We start from the raw sequence: 26,963 nt of genomic DNA on the forward strand, positions 1-26,963 counted from the left end.
ATATGATAGTAACATTTTTATGGAAATGAAAGAATTATAATCAGAAATAATGTCACTAAAGAATAAGATACTATATGTATGTATTTCTTTCCTGGTTTAATATATTTTGGGCAATCTTAAATATAGGATAAATTCATGAAGTGAAATCAAAGTGATTTGACTGAATGATTACGTCAGGTCAATACTTTGTGATTTGCTTGATAGCAACATCTTCATAAGCATAACTATACCTCAGAAAAAAATATCAAATTAAAACTTAGTTAAGACATGCTTTGTACTCCTTAAAAAAAACTGGTCTAAATTAAATGCAAAGATATCCTTCTTAAGTCAAGGCAGTAGTTTTTCATTTCTCTTAGCGAACACAAACATAGCCACATGGGATATTTTGACAGATTTTAAGTGGGTTTTTTGTAGTTATAGTTTGTTTATACCATACCTCATTTTATGAATCTGATACTTAAATGTGTGTATATTTTATGAAATCTCTTAAAATAGAATTTTTAATAGCATGTAATAGCATACAAATTCACAGGCATGCATTTGCTCAATTGACATCTAAAACTGTATCTTCTCTATGCTGTGGTGAATGAATTTCCACATGAGCATGGTCAAACCACTCTTGACTTCCAAACTTTGCTCTCAAGAAACAAATAGGGATTATTTTAAAAATTAAAAGCATGTAATGTTTCCAGATCTAAAGTGGGAACAAGTTAACTTTATAATGTAATTGCAATTTGTAAGTGTAATTTGTTTCCACGGCTACTGCTTCACTCACTGTGTCAGTAAGCATTGATTCTATCCTGGAAGAACTGGGTAGTGTATGATTGAAGATTCTGGTTCTTCCTTCAGTTTACAAAGGAGACTGTCACCTTCATCTCCACACATGCAGAAGCCACCCCACATTATCTGTTTTTATCTCCTACAACTACTTTTTTGATCCCTCTTATCAAGAAGTAATCTCCTCCATAAATTCAAATTGCATTTTCTTCAGACTCAATTCAATCCTTTGTAAAATCACTGCTCAGAGTTAGTAGGAGTTTTGGTTGGAAAAAGCAGTCATCATGTGACTTTGTTCAAACGTCAGTAAATTTGGTTACACATGTGAGCAAGCTCATTATCTCTTCAGTTTCTTCAGCTGAAGTCTTGAGAAATAAGAATGTTCAAAGCAGGTAAACAACTTAGAGCACAGTACATACCAACTGACTCTCAGACGCTGTAGAGGATGTTGATAAAAGATTTGCCTGGAAATATAAATATGATAGATATTAGTGAGATTATAGAAAAAGCATGACACCAAGAAATGGTTCTTTTGAGCAATGCAGCACACATCCTATGCATTTTAGCTCACAGAGTAGGGTATGTGCTGCTTTTCTTCTTGCCTTAATAGTACAAGCCCTGCCTCCTGATACCAATGATTCTTCAAGGTTAGGTAATATCATCTGTTTGTTCAATCCATATTTTATTTAAACAAAAAAATGGTAGATATTTACGTTTACTGACACCTAAATTAAAGACAAGTCAGATTTTTCTCAAAACATATTTATATTAAGAGAGTAATGTAACAAAACTCTCTCGAGTAAGGAATGGAAATAACTCACTTCCAAAATTTTTAGAAAACCTGTTAATATTATCTTTGTGACTGGTTCCTGCATTTGACTCCTTTTGTCTGGGGATCATATCTTTACAACTCGTTAGTATTTCACATTTTCCTTGATAATATTTTGTACTTCATAGTGACGTGCCTGGAGGCTAGGGATGATGGGGTGGACCCAGCAGAGGGAAGATAAAAGATGATGCTGAAGGCAGGCTACAGTGAAACTTCATCCAGGCTGAGTGTGGAAGTCATCAACTGCACTGTCTAGGGTTGTAGTTACAAATCGCATAGGCTTCAAACCACTGCAGACTATTTTTAAAATTCTTGTCATATACAAAAAATATGATTTGGTAGGGATATATGTGTGTGTTTGTGTGTGCTGATTAATTTGATCAAGGCTTTTATAATGTATGCACAGATGAGACATCACATTGTTTTCTATGAATATAAAAGTATTTGTCAATTAAAGATAAGTAAAATTTCTATAAAAAGGTAGACCACATTTTCAGTAAAGTTACATTTTTAGTATCAAAGAATTTCTGTTAGTTATATTTTGGTTGGTTGGTTTTATTTTGGGGTGTATTGTTTCTTTGTTTTATAGGATCTCATTACAGCCCAAAGGGGGCTTGGCCTCATGACCTTCCTGCCTCCGCCTCTATGTGTTGAAAATGGAAGTACGTGCAACCATTCCTTTCTTACAGCTAGGATCCATACAATATAGGAACCAAAACAGTGAAGACTACAAAGTGAAGCTATGACTGCCTGAAAGACAAATGACTGTAGAGCGCCCCAGCTACGCTAGTCGGCTTTGGAGAAGTTCATTTTACTTTGCAAAGGCACAATACCAAAATCATAAAGTGCCAAAAGGCCCCTTGTTGCTGTCTGGAGCTCCATCCCCTTGGAACCCATATTGGAGAAACTTTAAAATTATATAAAATTCTGCCTTCTCATGAATATAAGACATAGGACTTATTCTGTCCTCTCCATCCTAGTGGAGCACGGCCTGATGGTAACTTCCACTCCTCCCTCAGCCCCTTTCACCCACTAATAACTGCAGAAACTCCTCGAACTGGAGGAATACATGAAAATCATTGGTAGAGTGGCATTTCCCACCTCCATTGTGTACAACACTTCCAGTACCTCACCAACCTCTGGCCTCGTCTCTGGAAGCAGATCTGGATCTCGAGGGGGATTTGAGTCTCTTTCCCTAAAATCTATGCCTGGTTCTAAGCAGCACCTGAGTCAGTCCAAGCATAGCAACACCTCCAAGCATAGCAACAAGAATATGTGAGCTGCATAAATGAGAGAAGATGACCTTTATTTGAATATCTGTGTATAAAGTGGAAAATATTCTTAGTAAGGTTTGACACATTTTTCAATATATTGTGATATTTAGAAATCAATATTCTTCCACTGTAATGACATTTTCTGTCCCCTGAGCTCATTAAAATGAGATTTTACCTATAAGCTATCATATATTGAATAAGGCTCTACCATTTTTTTATGGAACTTAAAAGTAATTCATGAAATTTGAAAAGTTCATTAAATAAGTTACTATCAAATAGAATGTTACTCCAAAATCAAGGGTTTCTGACAAATTCATTAAAGCACAAATATTCCATTTTCTAACATTAAATTTTACTAAGAATGTATGCTGGGGATTTTTCTTGGTTTTTGATTTTGGTTTTTCCAGACAGGGTTTTCTATAACTTTGGATCCTGTCCTGGAACTAGCTCTTATAGATCGGGCTGGCCTTGAACTCAGAGAGATCCACCTGTTTCTGCCTTCCTACTGCTGGGTTTAAAGGCATGCGCCACCACTGCCCAGCAGCATGCTGTAATGTTTAAATTACACAAATGAAATAGATTTATGCAGGTGACAGTTCATAAGAATAATAAAGGCAAATGCTGAGAAAGTTTTTCTTTCAAATCCAAGAGACTGGATGAAAACTGAAATTGTGTTTTAAAATAAAATTTAGTATTTCACACAGAGGAAAGCAACCATCTCAGAATACAGGCTGGGATGCAGCTCAGTGGTGGAGCAGTGGCCTACCATATGCAAGTGCCTGAGTTCAATTCCCAGCACTAGAAGAAGAGTGGATGGTACCTGAAATTTTATAATAACAAAACTCACCTCTTGGGACCCATGGATGGTTTAAATGAATGAAAGCTTATTTGCTGCTAGCTATTATTGCTGAATTTAGCATTTGTTTAGAATTTAATGAAATATTGTTGATAAACTGTTTTATTCAATCATATAAAAGACCTAACACTACATCTTAATATGTTGTAAACCCTATTTTGTTTCTCTTGTGCTTAAGAATATCTCAGCTAAATTACTTTTAAAATAGCCTTTAATTGAAGCACACCTTGGGAGAAGCAATATTAAAAGTTTAATTAATCTAAACGAATGAAAGTGTCATTGATCCAGAATGTAAACGAGAGTAAGATGTTTAATAAACACCGAAAGAACATTATTGTCTACTGATTTCCCTCCTTCCCTCCCTCCATTCACCTTATTTTCTTCCTTTCTTCCCTCCCCTCTCTCCCTTTCTCCAATCTCCTCCTCTTGTTCTCCACCAATTTTCTTTTTCTTTTTTTAATAAGGAGGCACACATAGAATAATTATTCATAAACCCCTTATTATTTAATTAACCTCTTATAATCGTCCCAGGACAACTGAAAACCCATGAGCATACTAACATGCTGATACAGTAGGAAGTCCCCACTCTGTCTGACTCTTTCAAGGTCATTCAAGTCTCTGGCCATTTCTCCCATCTCTGTAAGAAAGTAGATAGCTCACTTGCTATCTTGGTTACGTCTGTGTCCTCTATTGGTGTTTACATCTCAGAAGGTGAGGACCTTGACATTGCATTCACTCCACTCACCCCAGTGACCCTTCATTGACTTGTACATGGTAAATGTTCAATAAATATTTGTCAAATCACTGAAGAAAAGTGGGAAAGCGGACAACAGAGTTAGGAAATACTAACTAGGTTTTCCACTACTAACGATCCTTGGGTTGTATTTGAAACTAGGGATTTGGTGTGTCGGGTATTAACTTGCTCAGGATAACTTCAGTACAACACAGTTCTCTTCTTGACTTTAATCCTTCCCTTATCCTGCCCACTCTGTAGTACACAGACTGATGTCCCGCATGGCCCCTGCTTTTGAACCAAATCTAGAACTCTCCTCAGGTTAATGAAACCTGGAGTCTCGGCATGTACATTTCTGTGAAAATGCCTAATTTCACAAATAGAGTGAAGTACTAAACTGTTAGTCTAGAGACTTCTATAGTTCCTCTGACAGAATCTGGGAAAAAATTAAAATGAGAAATTAATAGCTTAAAAGTATTCAATCTGTACTTAAATAAAATATCATGTGTTTTATCCATTATATTAGAATTTCAAAATAAATTATTGCCTCGTTAATTTTTTAAAAGTCAGAATATATTGTATTTAAGACAGAGAGTTGACATAGGAGGACAGCCTAAAGCTAAACAGAACTTCTGGCCTAAAATCATTAGTTTCTTCTCAGAGTAAATGTATCAACTGTCAATTAGTAATTACAGTAACCATGGCTGTGTGTTGGTAAGTGTGAGTTATCTATAAGTTGACACCAAACACCTAGTCATATCTAGTATTATAAGATGTCCTCTTCCAAAAGATATATCTTCCTAAGACACAGGCATATTTGAGATACCACACACAATTTAAATGTTATGTTGTAAGAGAAAGTCAAAAGCAGAGCTTCTTGCTCAAGAAACAAACTTTAATTAAGGTCAATAATCTTAGCAGAATCAAAGTTATGTTTGTTCTGATCTAATCCTGAATTTGCTCAATGATTCACAGTTAACTTAAAATGCTCAACTGTTCTCATAAGCTATGGGGATGGAAAAATAACCTCCTTTAATGAGGTTTAAAAATAAAGAACCTTCTAAGAGCCTGGGTAGAATGGTCATTGTAAAAACCTTAAGACCCCAGGCCTTACCCGTACCTTCACCAGGCGGCATGTTGAGCCCCTTATAACCTCAGTACTTGGGAGACAGGGACTAGTGATCCTACACCCATCCAGCTACCTACATTAGCTAAAGTGTCAAACTGCCAGTTCAAGTAAGTGGGAGTCCCTGCTTTGGTAAATAAAATGGAAAGTGATTGAGAAAACTCATGATGTCAGCCTCTGGTCTCCATACCTGCACAAGTACAGGTAGTATAGACACATACACATGCAAAAAAATACAAGTTAAAACACACACACATTTCTAAAGAGTGCTTTTTCTTTTTGCCCACTAAAGAATCAAGGCATACAAATCATGAGGCTTCTAGTCTTCTAACAGCAGATAGGTGCAAGAGAAGGGAGGTGTGGATAAAAGCAAACACGAAGGACAAAGAAAGAGATGGCCTATGATTTATTAATAACTCCAGTGTGTTGAGACTGCTTTAAGGGTTTTTCACACGAGGACTATCTAAACCTTAAATTCATCACATGAGAAAGCTATCACCACCCTCTATCTTATGGGTGAAAATGAAGGCATCATAAAACGAAGTAAGTGGCCCAAGAAGCAGCAGTTGCCACCAGGATCTAGCCTACCAATGTCTCCAGTCTTTCAGACATTCCTCCAAAGGCCTCCCAATAGTAATGGAAACTGACAGCAATCACTTCCAGGAAATGCTCTGAACCATGTTCCTGACACATCCCATAACCATCATTTCTTGAGTATGATAAAATTTAATAATTCCACTGAGCTTATTGTTTGCCTTAGAGAAATCCAAATGAAGGCAGAAAGGTGTGAGGTGTGGTGATAGTGTGGCACACAACACACATTTAATAGCTATTTGTCCTTGATAATGATGAAAATACAGATTAGAAAAAAAACAGCGTGTGCTGGAGAAGGAGTAGTTTAACGAGTCATTTCAGATTAAATGTTCAATACTTGCTAGGAAATTGTCTCACTTATACTAGAATATGTTTGTGCAGAAGCAGATGAGGACCACCATTATGACATGATTGAGAGACGTGGGTAAGGCTCTGTGCGCATCTAATGCTAAGACTGTGAATACATACCTACATATTTGTTGGTGTAGTGTTCTTCTTTAAGACTTATTTATATATTATGTTTGAGTACATGTCTGTGCCCCACATGAGTGCTTGTTGCCTGACAGAAACCATAATTTAAAAAAGGATCCATTCCTTTGGAACTGGAATCACAGCCAGTTGTGACTTACCATGTGGGTGCTGGAAAACACACCTGGGTCCTCTTCAAGAGCAGCCAGTGCTCATCCCCTAAGAGATTTCATCTCTCCAGCTCTCTGATTTAGTTTTTCTCATAAACAGACACTGAATTACTTGATAATTTAAACACAGACGAGCAACAAACTAATCATTCATTTAATCTGGTGATTCCTTTGCATATGGACTAACCTCAATGTGTCAAGCACATGGGTTGACGACTTTTTAAACTCAAGCAGTAATTATAAAAATAAATGTCCTCTAAGCTTTGATAACTGGAGGGACAAAAGGCAGGTGGCACAGTTCTGTTTTGTGTAGCTTAAGCAGATTAAACTAGAATTCATTTAAGAAGGAATTCAGTTGATAAGGTTACTTGACGCTGTACACCTGACACAATCTAATTTCCTATGTCTGAGCCAATCATTGCATCTTACCCCTTCCCATTTATGAAAAAATGAATAAATTCCATTATAATGACTATAGAGCTAACTTTCCTTTAAAATATGAACAGATCTCCATTGAAAAAGTAGCAAATAGTAAGCATAAAGATACTTACATATTTGGTTTCTCGGCCAGCTGCTCTTGGATGGGTTGTAGAAGTCTGCATGAAAATAAAAATAATTAGCTTTCCATAATTAGTGAATAATGAAGGGGTCAAAATTTAAGAAAGGGGTGCAGCTTCTTTTTCTACTGAGACTTTCTAACCATGAATCCTAAAGATCTATTCAAAATTCCATTTCTCTTTTAAATTTGCTTTATTAAATTAATATCCCTTCATTATTCTCTTAACAGAAATCAGTTGTCAAAATTCTGTCAATTTCCTCTTATTTATTGATAAAGTTAGCCATGAGTCCTATAGTTTCTCATCACATTTCTTCTATAGGTTTTGGCTGTATCAGAAATCACTAGAAATTTCGGTTCTGTTCTTTGAGCCCCTTACACTCAAAGACATTCATCCCATTTCAGTCATTGACTTTGAAGACCAAACCCAACTTTACTTCCAAGAATAACATGAAAGCTCTCTGAAATTACAGCTTCAAATGCCCCTCCCTCAAAACTGTACCTCTTCACCCTTGCCTTCATGTTTAATACCTCTGCTATCAGTTATGCTATAGTGGGATTTCTCAATTATTTACCCCCATTAATTGTATTCTAGTTCTAACACCTGCTAGCTTACATCTATTTTATAGTCTTTTATAGTCTTATGTTTAATATTTCCATTTCTCCTGCCTCCCTCTCATTATGTGACAAGTTCACTTGTAACACAGGAACAGAAGCCCTACCCGATCACTCTGACCCACTTATCTCCACACTTGAACCTGAAATGTAAAATGTTTCCTGTGGAAAATCTCAACCACAACTTGATTTCATGTTAAATAAAGGCCCATCGATGTCACCTGTGCCCAATTCATATGCTTTGGTGATCTCCCAATATTTGTTCTCTTAGGTCTTCTTTCTGAGGTTATAACAGGGTTTGTCAGGAACAAATTTGAGCCTGAAGCGGCTAGGTGACAGTTCTAAAGGAATGAGAAGCCTAGGAACTGATCTCTGTGTATACCCCACATTTGTCAGTTAAGAACGGCAGGTGAGAAAGCAGAAGAGAGCAAGAAATAATAATTAAGAGAGGGGACTGGAAGAATATGGTGCTAATTTATGATCCTAAATTTACTCCACTGAAAGGTGTGTATGATGAAATGAGAACACCATTCAGGAAATTCTTATTTTCTCAGCCTCAGCATAACTGTCCTACATCTGAACTCATGTCTTCTATTTTCTGTCCTTCTACAGTGGAAGCCATTCCCTCTTTCTTATCAAAGGATAATGTCTGATTGTCGTCGACAAAATGCAGTGGACTGGGGAGCTGGTAAACAACAGGTGTTTCTTAGTTTTAGGGGTTTAAATCAGCTCATTGTGTGCTGAGGTCCTGTTTTCTCACTCACAGATTGAAAATTCTTGTTTCCTCACATGGGAAAGAGGTAAGAAACTTCTCTCTGGTCTTTTTCATAATCCCGTCAATTAAGACTTAATCCCCATGATCTAGTAACACTTTAAAAGCCCTACATTACAATACCACATCAGAGATTACTTATACTTATTAATTCTGGAGGAGGGAGTTAAACCATAACACATTCCTTTTTGAATCAAGATCTAATTATAGACAGATTTTTTTTCTGCAGCATCTCTATTCTTTTGTATAACCAGCAACTCACATTCATCTAACACAAGCACAACACAACACTAGCACAACAGTGTGATTTTTGCCATTCCAAAACAAAAAGAAAAGCCTCAAAAACAAATATGTTTTCCTTTATCCCATTATTAACCAGTTTCTTTATCCTTTCCAAAATGATGACAGGTATTACTTTATTCTATAGTTTTTGACTATTGGCATTTAGATATTTTATCTCTGCTGTCTTACAATTTGTTTACAACATCAGGGATCAGGCAAGCAAAGGAGCAGAGTTAGGGAGTAAACTGTGTCACCATGCTTCTTTGTGCTGGTTGCAGAGGAGGAAGCAGCTTATTACAGGGTCACACAGCCTAACAGCTCTATTACTCTGCTGGGTGCTTCCTCAGTGATGACAACGAGAGCAATGACTAGCAAAGAGCTGGAATCAGAGGTGCAGGGGAGCAGGATGAGGCTCGGGGTTCCCACTGTGCAGAGCATTTGAATGGGGAGCATCTGCATTCCTCTTACTCTGAAAATAAAGAGGAAACCTTAACAACATTGACAAATCCTAGTACTGGGAGCTATTATTGCTATTCTAGGTAATAAGACACACCTAAAGAAAAATTATCTACAGAATTAAGGGGAGAAGTTTAAGAACTCTAGTTGAAAGGCCAGAGATATCAACAATAGAGATACATAAGATGAAAGGCCATCCTAGATATCTATAGGAAAATTAGTGATGTCATATACAGAGTCAGTATTCAAAGTGTTGACAGAGCCAAGTTAAAAAATGGTCTCTCTCTAGCAGTTACAGATCTCATGATGGCAAAATAGTTTATGAGAAAGAAAATCAAGATAGACAGAGATCAAAGGCCCATCATCCTATATTTAGTGAAACTATAATTTTAACTACAATATTGATTGGGGGGGGCGTAGCACACACATGGAGGTCAAAGGACAACTTGCAGAAGCCAGTTCTCTCCTTCTATCATATGAGCCCAGCAGGTAGAACTTGGGCTGTCAGCCTTGGGGGACAATATCTTTACTCCCTGAGCCATCTTATCAACCCAGGAACTATACTCAAAGAGCAAAATGAAGGGTTTTTTTTATATATAATAGATGAAGTTCACAAAATAGGCACAAATAGATTAGGTTGAGACAATTATCAACACAATTGTCTGTGTTTTTGTTGATGTAGCCAACTTCCTTGGGTTGGAGTTTTCCTTCTAGTATTTTGTGTAGGGTTGGGTTTGTAGCTAGGTCTTGGTTAAATCTGGTTTTGTCATGGGATATCTTGTTTTGTCCTTCTATGGTGATTGAAAGTTTTGCTGGGCATTATAGTAGTTTGAGATGGCATTCGTGGTCTCTTAATGTCTGCATAATGCTTGACCACAACTTTCATTGTCTCCAATGAAAAGTCTGGTGTAATTTTGATTTGTCTGCCTTTATATGTTACTTGGCCTTTTTCCTTTGCAGCTCTTAATACTCTTTCTTAATTCTGTATGTTTAGTGTTTTGATTATTACATGGCAAGAGGACTTTTTTTGATCCAGTCTGTTTAGTGTTCTGCAAACTTCTTGTATCTTCATAGGCATATCTTTCTTCAGGTTGAGAAAGTTTTCTTCTATGATTTTGTTAAATATATTTTCTGTGCTTTTGAATTGAACTTCTCCTTCTTCTATACCTATTTTTCTTAGGTTTGGCCTTTTCATGGTATCCCATATTTCCTGGACATCTTGGGTTAAGTGTTTGTTAGTTAGATTTAATATTTTCTTTGACTGATTAGTCTATTTCCTCTACTTTATCTTCAGCATTTGAGATTTTCTCTTCCAGCTCCTGCATTCTGCTGTATATGCTTGCATTTGTTGTTCTTGATTATTTTCTGTAATTCCTTCAGCTTGTGTTTTCTTTATTGTCTCTCAGTTTCCATGTCTTGAATAATTTCTTTCATATGTTTGATTGCTTTTTGTTGGTTTTTCTTTAAGGGATTGGCTGATGTCTTCCCATTTTTTGTCTTTTCTTCCATTTTTTTTAGGGAATTTCTCATTTTTTCATTAAGAGTTTCAAACATTCTTCTAAAGTTATTTTTTAGGTCATTTTCTTCTGCTTCATCTATATTTGGTGGTTCAACTCTTGCTGTTGTAGGGTCTTTAGGTTTCACTGGTGTCATGTTGTTCTTTGTGGTATCGCATGTGTTCTTATCTTTTCTACTCATCTTTTCCTTTAATAGGTGTGGTTGGGGCTGTCTGTGATTCTGTTGATTAATCTTCTATGTGCCAGTGAATACAAGGCTTAGATGGTTGTTCCTCATAGCACAACCAGTGCCATGGTTCTTGTTTCCCTGTTGGTCACTGTTTTTGGAGTTCGCTCACGCCCCTAGGCTTTGTTTCACTCCCTTGGAGTTTGCTGTCTCATGCCTCTCTAGTCTAGCTTGTTGGCTCATATTTGTTTCTGTAAAGGTCCCTGGCCTGTATTTGGTCCTGCAGAAGTCCTTGGCTTGGGGTTGGTCCTGTAAAGGACTCTGGCTCCAAACAACTCCCTCAGAGTTACCAGACTTGAATATGCCCAGACCAACAGAGGACCTGCCTCAGGCTTACTCCTTCAGAGATCCCAGACTCATGGTCGGACCCACAGAATTTTCTGGTTCCTGTCTATTCCCTTTGACGTCCCAGACCAGCGCACAGACCCACAGAGGTCCTGGCTCAGGCCTACTCCTCTGAGGTCCTAGACTCATACCTGGGCTGGCAGAGATCTCTGGTTTCTGCCTAGTCCCTCAGAGATTCCAGATTCAAACCCATACCCATAAGGATCCTGGATCAGGCTTAGTTTCTTGAAGGTCCTAGACTCACGCCCAGACCTATAGGGGTCCTGGCTTAGGTCTACTCCCTTGAAAGTCCAAGATTCAGTTTCAGACCCGCAGCTATCTCTGGCTATGGCTCATTTGCTCAGTGGTTACTGCCTTGTACCTGTTCCTGAGGTGTTTGCTGTCTCAGGTCTGTTCTAAGCCAGGTTCCTGGTTCAATCCTGATCTGTCAATGTCTCTGTACTGGATCTGCTCTGATTCCATGGAGCTTGCTTTCTCAGGCCCACTCTAACCTATATAGCTGGTTCAGTCATGCTTCTGTTCCACTCACTGTCACAGGCCTGCTCTGGCCTAGATCACCAGCATAGTCCTGTTTCTGCCAATGACTCTGGTCTGAATCTGCTCCTGCTCTCATGGAGTCACTGTCTGAGGCCTGCTCTGGTCCAGGTCACTGGTTCAGTCCCACTCCTGTGGAATTCTGATTCTCCTCTTAACAGAACCTTTTCACTATGTTTAACTGGCTCTATCTCTACCAGTTTGAAATGTGTTGTTCCTTGAAATTCTGTACAGGCTCACAGTACATGTGGCCAACTCTCCCACTAGCTGCAAACTCAATGACTCCAAACAAATCAAAATCAAACACTATCTAAATTACCACTCTACCTGCCACTATGCTGTATCTATTTCACTGTCATATACCCTGGGTAGTGATGCAGGACTCCTTTATGGCTCCTCTCCTTTATTGCTCATATCTGAATTGTTATCAAGCCCCAAACCCATTTGCTTATTTATGACTCATTGAACCCACCTTTCCAGTTTGCCATCAGTAACTGTACTCCTGACCTCCTCGGAAGACTCTTCCCCACAGCCAGAATGATCATTTTATGTCCTTCTATTTCTCTTGAGACTCAAATGTCATACCATGACAAACATTCTCTAATTTTATACTGTGCATCACTGGTTCACTAAACTTCAAATACATTGAATTTTTCAACATCTTCACAGAAACAAGTCATGTTGCCTCAGGAAATTCATACATTGCTATGCCTTTGCCTGGAGATATGATCACTGATCTGTCTAATCCCGTTCCATGTGCAGATCTCAGTAAAATTCCATCTCTTCTTCTACAACTGTAGTGAGGTCCATAGAATTTCCACTTGGCTTGTCTTTGAGCATATAATAAATACTTGAAGAAAAAGAAACTTCCAATACTAAACACACACACACACACACACCAAATAGCAGAAATTATTTTCAAAATATCCAACAAGGAGTGGTTCCAGGTTACTTATGAAATTCTAATATCATAACAGCAAGGGCAATAAGTAATTCTATCAGTTATTCATATTTGTCTATAATGTTTAAAGTAAAAGTTAGGACTGCTCTTTTAAGTCATGAGCATCTACACACTCAAAACTTGCTTCAGATACACAATGTCCCATGGTACACAGTTCATGCAGAAAGCATTTGTACTCGTTGAAAGAAAGAAACAAAGCTGAAAATGATCAGAGAAATAATGGTACCCATAAAAGAAAAACAAAATGAATTTTGAAATTGGGATGAATAGAGATACATTACACATTGGAAGGTAATAAAATGAAGGAACTATATATTTAGTCCTAGCAAATGAAAATCACTACATTATGAGAAGGAAACAAATATACAGGACTACTCTGACAGAGTAATGCCTCCAAAGTTCTGCTTCTTTAAGCCACAGAAAATTGAAATCAATTCAATCACTAATAAGGAATAAACTGAAAAACTAATACCCATATGAAAGCTAATAGAACATTGCTTTGATCAACTTCATATCTTCGATACTTTTAAGTGAATTACATTAAAACTGAAGCTATAGTCCAAGATCAGTATAAGTTACAAACTTGACATGTAAATCCACAAAACGCCAACTTTCAGCATCCTGGAATATTGGTATTCACACAATCTGAAATTGATCCACAGCTAAAGATAACTTTACATGGCAATTCTGTGCAGATTGTTATATGTGTACTCAAGTAAACAAACAGAAACAAAAGTCAAAGCTATACTTTGCTATGTGTAGCCTGCTTACTAATTAGTGAGTTGGTTTCACAACTCACTACTGAGCCTTGAATGGCAGTTTGAAATCATCTATGCAGGAGATTGAATGGTGCAGCAAACTGTAATAAATAGATACATACTTTGATTGTTTTGGAACCCAACACTTTCTGTGGGAGCCGTGAAGGAGAGTCAGAAGAATGCTGGAAAAGAAAAGAAGAAAAGGAAAGGAAAGAACAAGCCTATGAGGCATCATGGCAAGACAGAAGGAAATGAAGAAAAGCAAAGCAAAAGTTTGAATAGCACATTCTACTCTACAGCATTACCATAGACAAGGAGTCCTTCAAGACCTTATCAATGGTAGCACAGAGCTCTTCAGTTTGCTGCCTGAGCTGTGCAGGGAAATACAACTGGAAGAATTGAAACCAGGAACGGGGTTAGCATTGATTTTTGGCATTGCACACCAAAGCAGGGCAAGCTGAAGTCATTACCTCCACTGGAAGGTCTAACACGCTGGCCTTGGAGTTGCTCTCAGTCCTGGCTGGTTCATCTAGTGCCTAGTGATAAATGAAACAGTTCTCATATGAAGTTTCTCATTGAATACAATGCAGTGGTGATGCCCTTACAAAGAAGCCCTGTATATAAATCTCATTATTTCTAAGGAAAAACTAATAAAATCATTTGGTAAACTATTCTTGAACATGAATATACGTTTTACATCATCCAGTTTCTCCCCTGAAATCAGTGTCTCTAATATAAGGTGTAGTAATGATAAAGACTGGAAGCTGTTTTATTTTTTTTTACATCTGTTGTATATTTTCTATTTTGCTTTTACTCAATTTGTAAATTTTAACTGATTGAATGTGGCTTCTTTCTTATTCATCTTAACAACAGCTTGAATCCATGTAAGTTAATTGCAACATCTGCAAAGCCTTGGAGTTTTTGCTATGAATTTATATTTTCCTTTTGATTATGGATGGAATTATTCTATTTCTTTGAATAGAATAGCTAAAAATTATGAGCTAGCGGCAATGTTATATGTAAAAAGGACTCACAATTCTGCTTTGATTCCATAAATACTATTTTCACTTAGTTTTAAACGTTTTAACATAGTATTTGTTTATTTAGTGTATGCCATGATGCATATGTGGCAGTCAGAGGACTAATTCGCTCATACCACGGGTGTTCCCATGACAACTAACTCTCACACAAGATGATGGTCTTGGTAGCAGGCACTTTTGCTTCCTGAGTCATCTATTAGCCATTCCTTTAGTTGTTGGCTTTAAACTCTGCTCCCTGATACTGAGTAGCAGTCAAAGCCTCTACTTCGGTATTGTATACTATGTTTGGCAGAAGTGATACCCAGAGTTTATGGAACAACATTGGGGATCTCCTTTGTGAAGGCTTCCAGTATCACCCTCTCCCCATGAATTCCACTTTCTGTGTGACCTCATGCGCTTTTCTCTGATTTTTTTTTTTTTATCAACAGGGTTTTAGATTTTGGCTAAGTTTAAACTCTTCATAGTGAGTTAATAGTGGTCAAACTTGAAAGAAAATAAATAAAAACCTCGAAGTCAATCAAACACAATTTTCTTCTCCTGAGTGTTGACTCCACTGTAATTCCTACCTACTATTCTAGTATCTTCACACCATCCCCTTTGGGTTTTTTTGTGATACATGGGGCCTCTATATTTTAGAATGACTTCAGATTTGCTTTGTAGCCAAAGATGATTTTGAGCTCCTGATCTTCCTGCTTTTCCTCCCCAAGTGCTAGGATTAGAGACATGGGCCACCATGTTGCCTAGTTTATCTGCTGCTAGAGATTGAAACCAAGGCTTTGTGCAAGCTAGGCAAGTACTATATCAATAGAGTTATATCTACAGCAAGAAGCATCTTTTTAATATTTCATCCTGAGTTTATTTGTGATCTATAAGACGTCCACGCCATTGTAAGCTAACCCCTCCATTTTTATAAGCAGTGAAACAAATGAATTTTATATTTTGAGCTCACTGATTTCTTAACATGGAAATATTGTGAATTCAAATTTCAAACCCCCTTTAAAATCACATTCTGGTTGAAGACTATTTTTCCTGCCCTAAGCAAATATCATTGTTATTTCTCTTTACAAATAATTTTTCTAATCCTGTAGCACAAATTCTAATTGTTCTTAATAATAAAAACCCAGAATCATCTCACAGGGGGTAAAAGCTGAGAGATCAGAGAAGCAGAGCAGCCAGTCACTAGAGAGACCTTTTACTTCTATCGATGTTCAGACCAAAAGAGGTAATCCTGTCCTCAGAATTACTTCTCAGACTGTACCTCAAGTGCCTCTTCAGACTGCAACTGTCTCCACCAAACCTCAGACTGCACTGAGCTCCTGTCTCCTTCTGCCTTATATTCCTCTCTCTATCCAGCCATATAGATCCTGTCTCCACCTCCCTGGTGCTGGGATTAAAGGCATGGGATCCCAAGTACTGGGATCACTTTTGTGTGAGATCTGTTTCTCTTTTAGACAAATTTTATCTTGTGTAGCCCAGGATGGTTTTCTAATAACAGAGATCCCTTTGCCTCTGTCACCCGAGTCTTGGGATTAAAGGTGTATGCCACTGTTCCCTGGCCTCTAGTGGCTTAGCTCTGTACTCTGATATTCAGGCAAACTTTATATGTTAAAATTTAAACAAAATATCATTACATCATCCATCATTTTGTACTAGAGAATATAGTATTTAAAAATTCTTAGCTTTGTAACAGTGGTTCACTTTCTGTTTCTGCCTTTCCCAGCCCAGTCTTTCCCTGCTCTTGCCTGCTTGACAGTCTTTGTGGTGAGTCAATTCAACACCTTCAACACAGCATCAGAATCCAAATAAACAGTGTTTGACAGTTTGGAGATGCCTCTTACATTTTTGCTATCAAACTTTACCCTGGGTTGAAGCACATGGAAATGTCAGTATTCAGTTGAAAACTGCATAGGAAGATGACAATTTCACACAGGTGAACCCGTTTCTGTATATTTTATTGCTTATTTGAAAATTTTACATAACGATTTTCGATCATGTTCACTCTATCTCGTCCAACTTATTTCAGATATGCCCCCCCTTCTTTACTCAACCAACTTTGTGTCATTTTTTCCTATCAATGTATATTTACTCTGCCCAAATATACTTGGATGTTTGACCTTCCACTAGAGCATGGTCATAGTCAACTACCAGGGGCTACCCCATCAGAAAAAAAAAATTGATCCTTTCTCTAAAAGCAGCTGATGATTTTTAACATCTCATCAGGTAGCAGTAGGACTCTGTGCACAGCTCCCCTTTCCATGCAGCGAATTGGTCTGCTTATGATTGTGTAGGTTTTGCTCAAGCTGTCACTACAGCTATGAGGTCATATGTATAACTATACTGCTATTTCTAGAAGATAATACCTCCTTGTACTCATCTACCACCTCTGGCTCCTACACTCTTCCATGCCCTCTTTCACAATGATGTCTGAGCCTTATAAGGAAAGAAGGAAGGGAAGGAGGGAGGAAGGCAGGGATGAATGGAGAAAGGGAGGGAGGGAGGCAGGAGGCATGGAGGAAGAAAAGAAGGGAGGGAGGGAGGGGTATATGTCCCTTTTAAGACTGTACATTCTGAATTCTCTTGTTCTCTACACCTTGGCCATCTATTGAAAATAGAAGTTTCTCTGATGAGGGTTGAGAGATCCATTAATTTATGGGGATACTGATAAATCATTTGGAGTTGACTTAATACTATGTCTATTTAGCACAATAATAGTAATAAGATATCTTCTATGGTATATGATTTCTCTAGCCTAAAGTTCTTGACTCAGTAATAATATCAGGTATGGGTCTCATGTTGTGGAGCAGGTCTTAAATCCAACTGGAAAGTGGTTGGTTACTCCTATGACATTTGTGCCACTATTGCACTATGGACATATTTTATCTGGCCAGTCATCGTTGTATCTCACAAGGTCTGAAGCTGGTCAGACTGATGATTACTTTTCACTTTCATTGATATGCATAGCACCTTCCAGTACTATGAAAACTGTCCAGTAGGAATGAAGCTTCTATATTAGTAAAAGCTTAATTACTTTATGCTCAAGAGTGTGGTGCCTCAGCAACAGGATCATATCTTTATATCTTCAAGAACCAGAGAGTAATCAACAGCACTGGCAATAGCCTATATGGTTTGGAGGTCTCTGGAACCTCAATGACCAAAACTTCTATTGTTTTTATATTTTGTTAGCCTATGCTGTCTGTAGCAGTACTGTTACCCTGATAAGAAGGAGATTCCATTTTAATTCTTTTATGGCTATATACAGAAGCCTCTGAAGGAAGTTTTCTAATGACTTTTACAAAAAGTCTTTAGTGTTATTTCTGTCTCTCAGAATTCTCTCCTCTATTTTGCCCTTTCCTCTCCTTTAACATTTCCTACTTCATAACCTCCTTTAGCCCTTTATACCTATTCATCTTCCAAATTTTTATCACTGACTCTATGTATTTTGCTACAGGGAATTTTTCAAGATATCTAGTCCTAATCCACTTCTGAAGTTTAACAATTTATCATCATTAAAGTCATTCAAAAATATGTGGAATGAGTTTGAAGGCAATTCTAAAAGGTTATAAAATATAATTAGCAAAGTAATTAGAACAAATGTCTGATCTCTTTAGGCAGTATCTTTCAACAGAAAAATGTTCACTTGCATATGTGTCATGGTAGGTTTGTAAACAGTGAGTCCTGTGGTTCCATGACTGACAAATAAAATAGTTCTCTACTAGAATGGATTGTACAGCATTTAGAATAGCAAGCTACCCTGTCTTCTCATCTGCATTCACTTCTCAGTCCTTATATCTTCGCTGTTATTCTGATGCTCTCATACCCTGACTCCAAAGTTTCTCATCAGTCATGGAACCACAGGACTCACTGTTCACCAGAACCTTATTTGTTTGTTTGTTTGTTTGTTTGTTTCTTTGTTTGTTTTTCAACAGATTAATGGATTACAAAGATATAAAACTGTTAGTCTTCACTAATAGGTACCACATCTGGTAGAATTAGGATTTGAGCATGGAACATACTAAGGGTTCAGACAAAGAGTCATGAAAGATAAATTTCATCATTTCTTAATTCAACAAGTTACTTTTCCATTTTGAAATTCTAGTATAATTAGAATCTCCCCTTTGCTCCCTCTAGACCCTTCCAACACCCATCCTTGTTCTCTTTCAAACTCAAGGCCTCATTTTTCATTAATTGTTGTTACATACTTATATGTGCATACATATTTGCATCTAAATACAACCTGCCCAGTCTTATTATGTTACTTGTCTGTGTATTTTCAGGGCTGAACATTGATATTGAATAACTATTTCCTTGCTCTTCTTTGGAGAAGATTGTTCCTCCCACTCTCAGCAATCCTTCCATAGGAATTATTGTCTAAAAACTTTTGTTTTCCAACTTTGCTTCTCTGTTGGGCAATGCAAAATTTGGAAAACTAATTATGGCAAGAGTCACCTTTTCAGTCATTATTCTTTTTCTTTTTTTCCTAAAATTATGATTAGTCATGAGAAATGGTGAGAAGGGAACAAAAATTTTTATAAAAAGTTAACTCAGAGTTTAATTTCCCCAACATGGTGTTTCCCATCAGCTATTCACTCCGTAGGTAAGAAAGAACTCCCTTCTACATTAGGAAGATAGCAGAGTACACAGTGTCTGTACTGGACAGATATAGCTACAGTGCTTTACATATAATGTGCATGATCACAGATAGCCACAGTCCAGTGGAAGATGCCATAAAATAAAATGAAGAGTTACAGTGAAGTCCTTCATTGCTGAAGGACTGTAAAGGAGGCCTTGGCAGTATTAAGAGGATGCTGTGTCACCTAATTCCATAGAGGCATGTGATTCAATTATTGAAATAATCCCACTGGAACTGAAAGCTTCTGCTAGAGAAGAAGTAGGAACAGCACCTGGTCTTTTGAGAAGATGGGTTATCTGGTTAATGGACCACATCTACACCAATGTAAAGGAAAGGTTATAGTTGGACACTGGAGGTTCTCTCAACTTACCAGATGACAACTCACATATAATATTGAATATATTTGGAGTATTAGACTACACATGACCTTCATTATAGTAATAGTTATAGAGAGAAGAGATACAAGAAATTCTATCCAGACTCTGTATAGAAGGCTAAGCACAGCAGGAAAGCTGTTTTATGGCACTGTTCCCCTTCCCAGCAAAGTTTTTCCATGCTCTTCTTACTGTCACTCTTTAGCCACAAAGAACCACTTGTGCTCCTTGAACTTGGTCTCTTTTATATTTTGTGGTGTTGACTTGCTCTAAATCTCAGTTCACACAGAAATTTTTCTTCATTGTGAAGATCCAAATGTTTTTTTCTTGACTTTACTGCAGTCCAAAATTTATTCATTCCCTGGTTATGAATACATTTTGCATATCTTAAGATTACTGATTGTCTTAGAAATTAATCTTGTGTACCCTGTGTAGCTTGCAAACTTTATTGTGTCCTAAAAACTACATCTGGATTGATCCTGGCAATTGCCATTATATTCTGCTTCTGATAAAGGTAAAATAAATAAATAAATAAATAAAAATAAAAAAAAGTCTGATTGTGGTTTCAATAAAATTGACACAAGTTAAATAAAATTGACGCAAGTTAAAAAAAGAAAGAAAATTGAATTATGAGATGATGGCTTAGCAGTTAAGTGCTTGCCACTCATGTGTGAGAACCAGATTTAGACCCCTAAAACCTACATAAATGTAGGGTGAGCAAAGTGATCCCCTGTATTTCCAGTTTTAGAAGGTGGAGACAAAGAACACACACACACAAACACACATGAATCAAAAAAGACTATTGTTTCATGAAAGTTTTTTTCAATTATTTCTCTAGTCTACTAGGCCTTTTGTTCCATTAGGGTCAGGGTCAAATAAAGATATTTAGATTAGATTGAAAAACAAACTGAGGAAGAAATGAAATTAATAGATAAATGCATAAGAATAATATTATTGCAGTTTTCCTCAGTAAAATACTGTGGAGAAGATATTTAAACTGAGTGTTTTAATAAACAAATAAATATGTTAAATATTACTATTCAACTCCTTTGCCATCAAAGACTGTAGCATGTGATCAATACTCACGAAATAACTTTTTTTTCAGCCCAAACCAAGTTAATAGTTTAGTCTATGGAAAATTACTACAGGCAAACATAATTCTCATGCTACTTGAAATATTGAACTATATCCAATGAATGTCAAAATGATCTCCTAAAGCTATAAGAGATAATGAGCATTGGCAAGAAAGCCTATGACTTTGAATGGTCTCATTGTCCACTCTATGTTAAATAGAAAAGTTTTGGGGGGGCCAAACATTCTAAAATTTTACTAAAATTTATTTCTGTTAACTGGCTATAATGAGTAGTTTGTCAAATCTATCATCTTGACCCACTCCTAATAGCCATAAAATATCACTTTTATTCCACGATACAATATTTGATTACATATATTTAAGCCTCCATTAGCAAAAGTCAAAAGAGCATGGGAAATATACAACCACAGTTTAAAGAACTGGGAGCATTAAAAGTATATTCCCAGCCAGGCAGTGGTGGCGCATGCCTTTAATCTCAGCACTCAAGAGGCAGAGGCAGACGGATCTCTGTGAGTTCAGACCAGCCTGGTATACAAGAGATAGTTCCAAGACAGGCTCCAAAAACTATAAAAAAAAAACAAAACCCTGTCTCGAAAAACCAACCCCCCCCCCAAAAAAAAGTATATTCTTGTCATGTGACATGTTTATAAGCTATACAATCTGAGGAGCTCTCTCTTGGTGTCTTTAGTTCTGTATGATTTAGTAGATTTGATTTGTTCCTCCCACACAGAAGGTAGCTGTGCTTTCTTTTTTATTGTCTTGTTCACATTTTTAGGTTTTACAAACTTGCCACTAAACTCAAACTCAAAGCTTCCTTGCAGGAGGATTCACACCTGACTTTTCTTTCAGTAAGAGCATCTAAAGAATGGTCCTTCCTTCCAACCAATGCTCCCCTCCCGCCTCTCTCTCAGCACAAGGAATAGGGCTGTTTGTGAGCCATGGCTTATACAGTTCTTCTCAAAGTTAAATTGTTTTCAATTCCCTTTAATATTTTCTCATAAAAAGAAAATATTATGTCATTCTCATTTTATGAGAATATAAATATATTCTAGCAACTAACAAAAAAGTATTACAGAAAAGAATCCAAACTCATTACCTCTCGCTCAGTATTTCAGTAAACATGCTTGCTCTTATTGTTGGGAAGGGATCATAATAAGCCTGAGAAACACTGGATGGACTCTGAGCTGCAGGTCAATCACACATCCTAGTTGTGCTGCTTTGGGGAACTTTATGAGGCTTCGCTGATTACCAAATTCTTTGTTGAGTTATGAAGGTGATAAAGATAGCATCACATCCTCAAGTTTGCAATACAGAAACTATCACAACTGTCTTGCCCAGTTGATAATGGTCACCAACTCTAAAATAATCCCTTCCAACAGAAGATCTTTTGTAATCATTGAGTGAAAGTACAATTGATGGGACTTATTCTGTCCTACCACCCAGTCAAACTCTACAGATCCTTCCCCAAGGTTTAGCCAAATGAATCCTCCTGATCTTTCCCTCTATGCACCTTCCCCAGCTTCCAAGATACAGCCCTTGTGCTACATCAAGTGCCTTAGTCTAATCCTATCAACACTGCCTATACAACAACCAATCTCTAAGGGTGTGTGTTGTGTGTGGGTGTCTGTGTGTGTAAAACAATATTTTAGGAGGAGATCATAAATTTGAATGACAAAGGGAGAGAACATAGGAGAGATTAGATGGAGGAAATAGGTAGAAGGGGGAGACATTTTATAATTATAATGTATTTTTTTAAATGGAACCACAGACAAATAAGTGGGATTCACAAGTTCTCTAAAGGGAATGTGTACATGACTGACAGTCACTCAATACAAGCAGTTAATACAAATTTGAATGCTGGACATCTCTTCATTGATTTAAAAACGAACCTTGGTCCTCCCTCAAAGCAATGTGCTAGACTTTGCTGACTCTCCATGGGAGGCCTTACCCTCTCTGAGGAGTAAATGGGGGTTGGGTGGGGAGGAAGGTGGAGGGGATAGGAAAAGAGGAGAGAGTGGGAACTGGGAATAGTATGTAAAATCAGAAAAGGTAGTATTTTTTAAATTAATTAATTAATTAAAAATTAAAAAAATTAAGTCATGCACATTTGTGTAAAAACAAAGAAACAAACAAAAACAGGAAATCAAATGATATTTGGTGTGGGAAGTCTTTTTGTCTATATGCTGCTTATATTGGTTAATGAATAAAGCTGTTTCAGTCAGTGGTTTAGCAGAGTAGGGCAAGGTGAGAATTCTAAGCAGAAAGAAGAGAAGAGAGCAGGTGGAGAAAAAGAGAAGTCATGCAGCTGTGGCAAGAAATAGATGCCAGACACTGGACAGAACTTTACGGGTAGGCCACACCACATGGCAATACACAGATTAACAGAAATGGGTTAATTCAAGATGTAAGAGCTAGCTAGGAATATGCTAGAGTCATTGGCCAAGTAGTGTTGCAAAAATACAGTTTCTGTGTGGTTATTTTGGGTTTCCACCAACAGATGTCTCTGTAGTACAGGTCATGTCCTAAATTAACATTCAGATTATTTTTTTGAACCACAGAATTCTTAAAAACATTGACAAAAGAATTATATTAATCAAGTTGTACTTAGCAACCCATCCTTTAAAATATTAAACCATGTAAGATAAATTGATTTAACAATGGGATGAACCAAATCTCTACCTTTCTATTTTTATCCATGCTTTCATTGTGATCTTTGGAATAGCTATCTTGTACCTTTCTGCAAAGGTAAAATCTTTTAACTTTACATTTGAACAATTATTTCTTTAATTTTACTTCATTTATATAATATTGAACTGCTGTGGAATCTGTCAAAGACACAAAATTTTATAAATTAAATGTGTCTTTAAAATGAAATGTAGTAATAGCATTTATTAGGAAAATTGTATCTAACACTAGACAAAGATGCTATCCTTATAGATACTTAAAATGTCAGGAATAGACAATATGAGCTTCCTTCAAGGAAAAAAAGTATCTTTCTGTAAAAAACATTATTCTTTTATAACACAATAAACTGCATATAAATTTACATCATATAAATAAGTCTATCCTTTTTATTCCCTTAAAGCAATTTCATAGTAAAAATTAATGATTTATTAATTTTGATTATTAGTATATTACAACAATTTTACTTTAAAGTTGTCCTTATTGCTCTCAGACTTAAGTGATTAAAAAACTGGAAATATCCCAAAAACTTTCTGAAATAGACAAGAGCACACACTGTGACTAAAGTTAATGTCTATAACAAAGCCACTTTCTAGAGATGTCATTCTTAACCAGGTCTATAGAACATGGTATCCCATGATCATGTCTGTCTGGGAGAAAATGATTACTGACAGGTAACCAAAAAGGTTAGCGTTACCTCATTAAAATATATTTTTTCACTAAATCATGGTAAAAGATTGAGCTAAAAATGTTTCTTTCATAAATGCTTACAGGGAAAAATGCTAGAAATGGAATAAGGTATAAATTTAAGTTTTGATGAGACAAGTTAAGAAACCTTATGTTGCCTGCCAACAAAATGTGTCCTTTCAAAACTGAATGAAAATGGGTTTCATCCAGAAGTAATGGAGCTGAAACTAATCCCATAATTTACTGATAGCTTAGTATCTCATTACAAAAGATGACTGAGTTCTAATTTGCTGAAAATCTTGTTTTTAAAATAACTTTATTTTCCAAAAATAATTCTATTTGCTAATTACACAATATGCTAGGCATAAAAATCTACTGTGCATATAATTATCTTGAGAGAGGATCAGCTACTGAAGCATGTAAAACTTGAGTTATATATGTGTGCTCTATTGTCAAGGCAACCCACAGTGTATCTCCCAAACAAAAGTTGTAATGATTCTCCCAGACCAGCCTTCCAGTTGTGTTCTATGTGATAGAAAAGAAATTGAGACAAACTTCCATGATTGAAAATATTCCATTCTGTACGTTGCATATATATATATTTGAAAATACTTTATATGAAATTATCCTGTACAGATAATAATATTAACCCCAGAAGTTATAGGTTTAAATAAAAAGGTGCCAGGGTATGAGATACTTTCCCTAGGGTTGTTAGTCAGAGGGGTGCCAGAGACCACCCAAACAATGCAGGCAATATCAATTGCTCTTGACCATTCTTCAGAACTTGAAGGTAAGACCCTGTTGCTGAAGATACTACGGTACTGGTCACTGGACATTATGAAATCAAGTTAATATTAAAGCAGAAGTTTCTTCCCTGCTAGATAACTTTCAAAATACTAGAAATTAGTGTCTAGGCTGCTAGAGAGGCAGATTATCTACAGTCTTACGTGGCTATGAACTCTGAGAGCTATAAGAACATAACTTCTGATATGAGAGGATATCCCCAAGGGAGCAATACTGACATCACTGTTATGAGGGTAGCCAATGACATTCTGATTGGATTTAAGGCCCGCTCTATGGGAAGAAACTGAGGCATGGTGCTGTAAATTTGGCCAAGAACTCATGGTTTGGGAGAGCATGGCCCTGGGACACCTACTATTATTATTCTGCTAAATGTACACAGCCACAAATTAGTGATACTCTTAGATCTCATTATGGAAGTTTTGCTGTGCAGTGAACAGAAGTTTACACAAAAACTTACAACTGGTCAAAGAAAATACATATCTGCAAAGGGCTTAGCCAACGTGGGACAACTATACTATCACCCTGTCTCCAGGGATCAGGGATGATTGCAGAGGAGGGAGAAGCAATATTGTAAGAGCCAGAGGTCAGGAAGGAACATTGCAAACAGTGTCTTCTGGACATGGCAGAGCTGCTGCTCTTGTGAGAACACAGCATCTGAGATTTCATGCACAAGACCTGCGTGTGCTCAAGGCAGTCAATTTAAGTGTCACCCCAATCAAGATAAATGAGTTTTTAAATGTTACATTCTTAATTTTCTCACTCAATTCAGAAGTAAATCCTTTGACTTCAATGTCGTAATGAGTTAGTTGAGTTCAAAAACTTAAATTATCAGATTTATTTCTTAACTACAACACTGAAAAAAGCAATGCACTATCATCTTAGATGTTGTCGGGAATGAACATAATTTCACAGGAAATATTTGTTTATGGAAAATGTTCGTTGGTGAGACACTGTCTGTCTAACATTTATGAGACCCTGAGTTAAGTCTCCATTGATGAGAAGGAAAGTCACAAAGGAGAAGAAAAAAGAAAAAATAGGAAAGAAAAGGAAGGGGGAGAGGGGGGAAATGTTTTTTAATTATTTAAAAATCACCCTGACTTCTCTTAGGACTGGAGAGGGAGGGGGAGGGGGGGAGTGGGAGGGAATGGGAGGTGGGGAGGAGGTGGAAATTTTTAACAAATAAATAAAGATGGAACTGCATACAGTATGGATGATGATTTTCCTGAATGGATCAATAAACTGGTATATGCTGCATTAAATAATTTTATAAAGCTAAAAATCAAAAAAAAAAAAAACAAAAAGAAAATTTACTCCTGTTGCTTTTTTGAAAATTTTCTTTTTAGATTTTCACCCTTTCTGAGTTGCTTGTATGGTATGTGGCATAGGAATAATAGGTTAAAAGGACAGATTACTGATTCTACTTTTAAACTAAAAATAAACTATTAATCTCAAAAAAGAAAAATTAAATTAATTTAAAAATATGTAAAATTACAATTTCCCTGCTCCATTTTCTCCCGTTCCAGTGATGCAATCATTTAGTGCTTGTGTGTGACCTGGTGGGTCTCTGAGCGTGACAACATTGAAGAAAGGCTCAGAGGAAACTATCTCATTCTTTTTATTCCTTGTTAAGTCCCCTCTTGTCTCAAAGATATTAAATCCCTTGCACATGAAAATCAGGAAGGGACCAGTGAACACTACAGAGGGTGTACTCTGGAGGTTTTGTTGTTGTTCATGGGAGGCCCCTTTTGTCTAAAGGGTGGAAGATTGGTGGTATTGTATAAATAAATCCTAGGGAACACTGGTG

General features: G+C 36.9%; 1 protein-coding gene across 16 annotated transcripts in view; it reads right to left on the reverse strand.

Moving 5' to 3' along the window:
- The window catches only part of Mlip (muscular LMNA interacting protein), a 262,529-nt gene that overhangs the window by 74,371 nt on the left and 161,195 nt on the right, over nucleotides 1-26,963 (reverse strand). For 6 of the 16 annotated variants that reach the window (XM_087905390.1, XM_087905384.1, XM_087905393.1 and 3 more), the window contains 5 exons: nucleotides 14,320-14,385; nucleotides 14,155-14,238; nucleotides 13,972-14,031; nucleotides 7,379-7,423; nucleotides 1,197-1,241 (listed from right to left, as the gene is read on the reverse strand). In XM_087905390.1, coding sequence (XP_087761516.1) covers nucleotides 1,197-1,241; nucleotides 7,379-7,423; nucleotides 13,972-14,031; nucleotides 14,155-14,238; nucleotides 14,320-14,385 — 300 coding nt within the window. The remainder of the gene's footprint in view (nucleotides 1-1,196; nucleotides 1,242-7,378; nucleotides 7,424-13,971; nucleotides 14,032-14,154; nucleotides 14,239-14,319; nucleotides 14,386-26,963) is intronic. The other 10 variants (XM_087905401.1, XM_087905400.1, XM_087905399.1 and 7 more) reach the window with 3 other exon arrangements.

Source organism: Myodes glareolus, chromosome 4, assembly GCF_982192425.1.
Source record: "Myodes glareolus chromosome 4, mMyoGla1.1, whole genome shotgun sequence".
Classification (NCBI taxonomy): Eukaryota; Metazoa; Chordata; class Mammalia; order Rodentia; family Cricetidae; genus Myodes; species Myodes glareolus.